General features: G+C 36.3%; 1 protein-coding gene across 1 annotated transcript in view; it reads left to right on the top strand.

The window, feature by feature from the left end:
* The first annotated feature begins 560 nt into the window (after window positions 1-560).
* Window positions 561-9,087, top strand: part of LOC149554537 (serine/threonine-protein phosphatase BSL3-like) — a 110,471-nt gene continuing 101,944 nt past the window's right edge. The window contains exons 1-2 of the mRNA XM_089828581.1: window positions 561-858; window positions 1,035-1,346. Coding sequence (XP_089684707.1) covers window positions 1,037-1,346 — 310 coding nt within the window. The 5' untranslated portion in view covers window positions 561-858; window positions 1,035-1,036. The remainder of the gene's footprint in view (window positions 859-1,034; window positions 1,347-9,087) is intronic.

Here is a 9,087-nt window from a genome sequence, read left to right as displayed (position 1 = left end):
AGGTGAAAGACCATAAGACCCAAGATTGTGTTTAGATCAAGAAACACTTCAAAACTATTATTTTATGTTCTTAACATTCTATTAGTACATCTATATTTATTTTATTTTGCATATTTAAAAAGACAAACAACAAATCCTTGAAAAAAAAACATATTATATAAACTTATTTATACAATTTATAGATTTTGACTTAAAAATATCCTTTTCAAACAATATAGTATGACTAAGATTTTCAATATGCTCTAATTGACAATAGACAAACATGAATACAACCACACAGCCATGGAACTTTATCCAAGGCACGGCAAGGACTAGACAATGTTACAGCAGTTCCGCCAAAGGAGGAGTTCGAAGAAATCTAGGTCACCGCTGGAACAATATTTCCACATAGTATGGGGCCATTGCTTCCCAACACACACAAAGAAGCAAAATACAATCTGAATTTGAACGAACGTACATTCTACACGTAACTATATTCGGTCCAAACTCAAAAAATCAACAACCTTGTTTGCACAAATTCGAGAAACGTATATTTTATACATTTTAAACAACTCAGCAACGGGCCGGCAAATCTTGTCAACTGCAGTTAAACATGAACCAGGGTTGACAACCTCGAATTAAAATTTCCTTTTCGCAGGGACAAAACACAGGAGTCCAGCGAGGATAATAATAATCATTCGTAAATTCCCAGCTCTTTACAGCGATCAGACCGGGGTTCGAATTCCGCGAGCAAGAGAAACCAGAGAAAATCATAAAGAAATTTCGGAAAACAGCTGAAGTCGACATGTTTTTGTTTTGAAGGTTGAGTTCTCACGCGCATCATGATTGCGCGATGCCGTTCGGCTTAGCGCAAATGCGGTAAAGCAGCTTGATTGCACTGAATTTTATGAAATTTGGGATAAAAACAGGTTTTTGAGGTTTCGAAGTTTATGTTTTTACGCCTAGTCGTGGAAACGCGATGCAGTTAGGTTCAAAGCAGATTGGAAGAATCTTGTTGGACTGAATTTGTTGAAATTTTTGAGGTTGAAAAGCAGTCATGGAGGTGGATTCGAACGTTGTTAGCGAAGTTGTCAAGGAAGAGGAGGAAGCTCCTGCTGTTGCAGCTAGGCCTAGACTGGCTCCCTCGTACAGAGTAGTTGATGCGATTATAGAGAATAAAGATGATGGACCTGGCCCTAGGTGTGGTCATACTTTGACGGCGGTTGCAGCGGTGGGAGAGGAGGGGACGCCTGGTTATATTGGTCCTAGATTGATTTTGTTCGGCGGTGCGACCGCGCTTGAAGGGAATTCGGCTATTGCTGCTGCGGCTTCTCCCCCACCTTCGCCCGGTGGAAATCCAGGAATCAGTAGGTTTATGCTCTTCATTGTTTTTCTGGTTAGGTTTGCAACTTGGATTGCTTGGATTTCATCTATTCCTATCTGTGAATTGTGTGTTGATGAATTTTAGTATCGAGTTTGCATTTGAGCCATTTTGTTTTCTACTGTATACTGTGTAACGAACATTTTTGTTCTAGATTCTTGCTTGCTTTATTAATTTTATGATATGGTTCTCAGAGGACTGCTCTTCTGTTCACGAGTATTATGTTTAGTAAGTAATTTTCGAGAAGTAACGATTCCTGTTCTGTCTGTTAGATTTTAGTTTTAATAAAGCGATTTTGAGAAGGAATGACGTTGCTCGGTTCGTCTATCCGAGTGTTGAATTCTGCAAGCATTTTTTGAGAAAGAATGAGTCGGATCTATTCTTCTATCCGTGAGATTTGTATTTTGCAAGTAATTTTTGAGAAGTGATGATTCTATTCTGTTATTCTCTCCGTGAGATTTCCGTTAAACAAATAAATCATCGAGAAGTAATAATGTTTTGACCGGTTCCACCGTCTGTGCGATTTGCATTTAGTAAGCAATATTTGAGAAGAAAAGATTTTGCTTATCATGTTTGCATTTGAATTATTCTGTTCTTGTATTTTATTTTAGTTGTAAATTTGTCTTGAGATTTTTGGTTTGTGGTTTCACATTTGAATTATTTGACTACTTTTGCTGCGGCCCTTCTGTCTGCAAGATCTGTACTTTCTAAGCAATTCTTGGGACCTAATTAGGTTTGCATATGAATTGGTCAAAGTTTAGCTGTAAATGTGTTGATAATTTCAGTACTAAATTTGCATTTTGAATTATTTGTTTTGAAGACTTTAAGCTTGTACGATCTCTAATTATTGAAGAAAATAAAGTTAAACTTTTTGTGAAAACTATGATAGACGATTTTCTCAGATTTTGCGTTTCTATGCTAATATCTTTAAGATTTGAATTATGTTCTTCTGTGTGCAAGATGTGCATTAGTAATGTAATGTTTGAGAAGTGATTGATCTTGTGTTTTGAACTTTAGCTTTGGCTTTGCATTTGAATTACATTGCTTTGGTTTGATTTGAGTTATAGATCTCGAAAAGTTTTCAGAATTTCGTATTCTATTATGTTATCATGTCTGTAAAATTTGCAGGAAGTTAACAAACTTTGAGAAGCAAAGATTGTGTTTATTTATGCATTTGAATTAAATTAATTTTGAATTTGTTTTTATTTGTATCGTAAATTATGTATTAAGTATTCTAGTAGGGCATTCTGATTTGAATTATTTTGGTATGCTTTGATTTTAACGTTACATTTTGTTTTGAAATAATTTGATTTTGTTATTATTATAAGTTGTATATTTTGTCTGGACAGTTTTTTTGGTTTGGCCTATGTTGCCTTTGAAATATTGATAGATGTATGGATTGTTGCATTAGTTTGTATGTATTGAATTTTTTTTAGTGATGAAGTTATTGGAGTTTTAGCCTGACCCTTGCTCCAGGCGAGGCCACAAAAAGGGGACCTCATCCCCAGCATTTAATGCTCAGCCGTCTTACTGGTATTAATGAGCGGCTGTCTTGCTTCTCCTGCAGCTACCTCCTCCTCCGCAATTTCCTCTGTCTCCTTCACATCCTCCTCTTTCTCCTCCTCCTTTTCCTCTTCATTCTCTCTCCTTCACACCATCTGGTTTGCATCCTCCCTATACCCTTTCTCTTTCATCCACGCTCCATCCTCTGCAGGGTTTGAACCTTTGTGGCACCATAGACGATGCCACTTTTTCACCATTGCACCACAGGGTCAACCCTATGTATTGATAATTTGTGAGAAATATTGAATTTTTGAATTAAATGTCCATTGTAGGTTTGTTTTTCTTTTGTTGTCAATAACTTGAGAGGTGTTGGTTTTTTTTTTTTTGGTTTTTTTTTTCTGTTGTGATTTTCTGCCTGCAAGATGTGCATTTAGTAAGTAAATTTTGAGAAATAACTGTTTGTTTAAGATCTGCAGATTTGAATTATTTTGGGTTTGCCCTAATTTTACTTTCAAATTACGAAATTGTGTTAAGAATTTGAATTTTAGGTTCTATTTAAAACAAATTTGTTTTATCAAACCTCAAGTTTTGTCAGAGCATAATTGTTGAAGGAAAGAAGCTTCAATAAATAAAAACAACATAAATAGTTGACTAAAATCTTATTTTCTTTAATGCTATATTTATGATCTCCGGGGAAGTTTGGATTGCTGCATTCTGTTCTATTCTGCTGTTAAGATTTGTAATTTAAAAGCAAATTTTGAGAGGTAATGGTTTTGCGTTAATAAATTAAGTTTTGAATATCGAACATTGGTTCTAATTTTTAAACAAATTTGAGAAGAAAAGGTTTTGTGTTTGTGTTTGATACATTTTGTTCCCATTTAAAACTGAACTTGACTCGTAAAGGAGTGTGGATTGTTGCATTATTTTGTAGCTAAATTGCTGGTATACTCATGTTAGCCCCCATATCCTGGTCTGGTGTTGACCTGGTCCGGTTTTGACCTGGTCCAAGTAAATGGCCCAGTCTGCTGTGTACGTGGACAGGAATCTCCAGAGCCCACCTGAGTTTGTCTGGTTACACTTTGCAGCTTCCCTGTGTGGGTTTTGCCATGCCCAGGGCGAACCCTTGACAAAGTGGGTGCCTTTTCCTTTACTTTTAAAATTTTAATGCTTTATTAGCACATGCATATATATAATCCTTTATTAGCATATAGATAGATAGATAGATAAAATTTTAACGTCCATGAGGCTAAAAATAGCCTATAAAATAAAATGGATGGCCATACAAGGAAGTGGGTGAAAAATTAGATTTGTGGCCTAATAGGACAGGCAGCAGCTGTATGACAAAATAGGGTTCTCAGTTGTGCACTGCAAAGTGACAGAAAATCATCTACTTGGGCTGCATCATGTACTACCCCCTCATCTATGCCTATTCGTACTTCAACGAGATCATTGCTGAGTGGGGTGATTGGTACCAAATCACCAATAGACCAGTAAAGATGGGAAGCTCTTTCTCCTGATATATGGAATGATATCCGATAATGGGTGATGAGTTTGTGCAAAAAAATGATCTCTTGGTGGGATTGTAATTATCGGCTGCATTTCTTTGTTTGTAGCAATAATTACCAATTTCACATTATTAAAAAACAAGACATTCTTAATTTTTTATTGCCTAGTCTCCATCACATTGGTATTCAGGGTACTCTAGATTGAATAGAAAACCTATGATTCGACTGATATACATATTTATAATTATTATTAACTTATTTAATATAAGATCTTTGGATATATATATATATAATTTGTATGGATGTAGCCAAAACTTAATAAAACCTATTTGTTTTTGCTGTATGATCGAACCCAAATGCAAACCTGAATTGTTGTTAACTTAATTTTTAGTTCTTTCATTAGCAAGGTTTGCTTTTCGTAAGCAGACTATCTACAAGTAAAACTTTTCTGTAATCATATTATTGATGAATCTGGGAGCAGTTTGGGTCATCCAGACATTTTCTGAAAATTTCTGCACATAATTCTGAAAATTTGTACTATTTTTGGCATTTTCTAAGTAAATTGCAGGGATGTCATTCCCAGCAAAAACCAAGAAGAGACCTCAATTGGTTCTTTATATAAATAATCACTCCTTGGTGACTAAATAAAGAGGGCCAACAAGAATAAAGAGAAAAATAAATAGCAGCGATATTCAAGTAGTGTGGACTTGATTAAGGAGAGAATAAAACAATTTATATAGGGCAGTATTTGGAATTAGTTATATAAATTACCATACACTTATGGGCTTGCTCCCTTTTTGAATAATCACAATGTTTGCAATTAGTTGTATAGTCAACACATTTATGGGTTGACTCCATTTTTGAATTATCACGCTGACATGTATTCAAGGGGAAGCAATTATAATGCACTGATCAGTATTAGAAGGTGGTCAAAAGTCATAAAAATAAGCAATTTTGAAAGGAGGCATCCCTTGCTAGGTAGAGGGGTGTGTCTCCTCATTAGAGGATATAAGAGGAAGGACAAACCAAAGAACCAAAACTTGAATCGGCAAGGCCAATTCGACTCGTGACATCATCAAATAGAAGCTAACATACATAAACAAGGAACATAAATGATAAATCCATCATATATGTTAAATGTAAATTGTAGTTGAAGGAAATAGAAAACATAGAATCATATGACATCATAAATGTATGTAAAATCCATGAAACCAATGACATGAAATGTTCCATTAAACATGTATGTGTAATAGTAAAGTGTAAATTGTAACACTTTAACTTTAATTACAAACAGCTTGACATCTTACTTCTAATCATTGGAAAATTTTAATTCTTTTGATTTTGTTAGTGCATTGAATTATCTTTTCATTAGTTGTTATCTCATTTTAAGTGGCCTTGTATTTAAGGATATATGGCGAGCCCTAGAGCAAGAATTCATTGAAAATTAGTGACTAATTTTTATTGTTATGATAATATGATATATGATATATCTTATTTAATGAAAGGTTTTGAATGCTGCATATGATTGAAAGAGGTAAAGGAGGATCTAATTAATATTCTAAGACTGTTGGAGTTCATGGTATTTTCGGTCAAGGAAGGTATTCTCAAAGTTATTTGTAACTATATATCTGATGTGTTTCCAAAGCACCAATATTTGCTGATTGAACAATAAAAACACTCATAACTCATAATTGAGATGCAACCCCTCTAAAAAGGAAACTAACAAATAAAAAAATTTAACCGAGTCATGAGGCACATAACTGGGTGATTTAGGCAAAAATTTCCCAAACTCACCTAACTCGGTGATTTCTGGTGATTACTTGCCGATTTGGTTTACCGAGTCACCAAAATGTGGGAGGGGTTGTTTGTATTGCTTGAATTGCGGCGATTTTGGGATCTCTAGGACAAACACATTGGGAGAGAGAGCTAGCAAAAAGAGTCAGATCAGACATACAGATCTGCAATCAATAATCAGCAGACTGGTAAAACAATAATCCATTAAGATCATGTATGTTTGTTGTTATGTATGTATGGATCTATCTATATATATGCACACAATTTGCATTTGGAAACTAGTGGTCAATCGAAGAGGACCGATGAAATATCCCCAATGTATATTTATCCAGTTTCTGAAAGCACACGTGAGACACCTGATGTGACGCCTCCACGGACAATGGGTTTGCGTCAATTGTCTACCGGCATGAGGGTTTACGTCCTCCCGCTGGATGAAAGCTGAAGCTTTTCGAATAACTCTTGCAAGAGAGAAACTAAATTCTGAATCATAAACTAAGCATCCTTCGAATGACTGAGTCTCTCTCCTTTTAATCCTCCAAGCTGTGACTCTTTTGCTCCCTTCTTGTCTTTTTGTCTTATCTCTTCTTGTCATATTTAGCCTATGTTACCCGGGGACGTGTTTCCAGCCCTAAGCCTTGAGTTTCGGAAACTGTCCCCGTTTCGGGGACTTGGGGATGGCCGGAAACGTTTCCAAGCCATCCCCTCCCAAGCAAGAAAATTGGAAACCCGTCCCCGAAATTTCGAAAACGGTCAAAGCGTTTCCAAATGGTGTTGACTGTCCTTGGGACTCCGTAGCCATTTCCCATCCGTCCTGGGGACTGCTTGAAGTTTCCAATTTTAAAATAAAATTCAACTTAAAAAAAAAAGTAATAAATGGTGATTTTCTGCCCATTCACTGGCACCACATTAAAATAATAAAATATGTTAATATAACCCATGTTGAAAAAATATATTTTTTGAAAGCCATTATGAACTTAGCATCCAATTATGACTGAAAATTAAAATTTCAACTTTTATTCAACAAACCAGACCTGAAAAACGATTGTAGATCAGATTTCTATTTGATATTCACATTGCAGACTTGGAAATGATTGCTGTTGTGTTGAGGAATACTCAGATTGTTTTCAGCTTTGATAATGCTCTGATAGCAGCAGTAATTTCCCAAAAATAAATTGTTGTAGCTGATTACTGCCCAAACAAGATGGCTACTACCCGTCTAGGGAGATTTGGCACAACAAATTTGGTTTTCCTCCAAAACCCACAAGAAAGGGCTCTAAAGTCTAATCTATGGCAGATTGATTCTCTCATTTGATGTCATCCTCTGTTGCAATTCTTAGACGATGATTCGATTTGATGCTATGTTCTATGCTGATTTGATGAATGAAATTGGTAATTTTAAACTATGTTGGTATGATGAATGTGACAATGCTATGTAATTCTGAAATTCATGAATATATATATATATATATATATATAGCCGTCCCCTGCCGCCCCCCATTTCAGCCAAAAAAAAACGTCCCGGAAACCCGTTTCTTCGTCCCCTCGTCCCGAAAACTCAGGGTAACATAGTATTTAGCCCATTTTATAATACTAAATTGACCTTTTATAATTTTAATCCACGCTCTCATAGTCAATTTTAATGTTATAGGAATATGTCTTTAAATTTTCTAATGTCCCAAAAAGGGGACATTACAAATTTTCCCTCCTCGAGATTGCTTGTCCTCAAGCAATCAGTACCAGGATCCCATATGAATCTGTAAGTAGCTTTGTAGCCCAATTTGAAAACGAATCCTGCCACATTGTGAAGCAAGGTGTCAAAATATAACCTTTCCATCAACCAGATTCTTGGATCCCATGTTAATTTATGCAGTATTGTTGCATCTGTAGGCCGTACAACTCTGATTATTATTGCATCTAGTCTGAAACTATGTAGAACTACAACAATGTTCTCAAAATGTCGTAGATACATACGGTCAACTCCTAGATCCCAAACCATCCCATGTGCATGTTCAATCAAAACAACCTGATACGTGCTACCAAGAAGATCCCCAATCTGATTGAAACTCTTACTCTCATCTGTAGGGTGTACAACTCTGATCATTATTGCATCCAGTCTCAAACTATGTATAACTACAACAATATCCTCAAAATGCCATAGATACACACTGTCAACACCTGGTTCCCAAACCATCCCATGTGCATGTTCAATTAGAACAACCTGATGTGTGCTACTGCTACCATCATATACAAGAAGATCCCCAATCCGACTAAGAATCTTACTCCCATTGAGATCACAAGCACCACTGTGGTCAAATAATCATGGGAACTCAACTGTGTGCCAACCAAAGTAACAAGAATCGGAATCGGATCGAAATCGGCAAGGCCGAATCAAATCGTGAATCGGCCATGAATCGGAATCGAATCGGCCATGAATCGGAAAATTAAAAAAACCCTTGAAATTTAGTGAGTAACTTATTTCATAAACCCTTTATCGCTGATTCGATTCACCGATTCACAAAAAATCGTTTGGCTTGAATCGAATCGCCGAATCGCGTGAATCGCATGAATCGCCGTGATTCTTGGAACTATGGTGCCAACCAACTCCTGGAAACATTACAAACCATGGGAATGTTCCTCTCAGATCCCACAACAAAAGGGCCATCCCTCTTCCCAACTATCTGTACTATGTTGCTGCTTTGTACCCATAGTGGGTGGAGTACTCCAGCTGCTCAACTACCACAACACTGCCCCTTTCTCTGTTTGCAGTCTAGCTATATTGCTCGCCACATCTCTGCCCTAGGCTGATTTGTAATCAGCGTTATGTCCCTCTGTCAAGGCAGCAATCTCTTGGTTACAACAATTATCAATCCAGAACTCCTGACCAAAATCAATGAGTGTACCATCATCAGACTTGAATAACGGGTT

Source organism: Cupressus sempervirens, chromosome 5, assembly GCF_028749045.1.
Source record: "Cupressus sempervirens isolate cs-2001-9-10 chromosome 5, ASM2874904v1, whole genome shotgun sequence".
NCBI classification, from domain to species: Eukaryota; Viridiplantae; Streptophyta; class Pinopsida; order Cupressales; family Cupressaceae; genus Cupressus; species Cupressus sempervirens.
The sequence above is the reverse complement of the archived record's forward strand: the minus strand, read 5'-3'. Positions and strand labels throughout refer to the sequence as shown.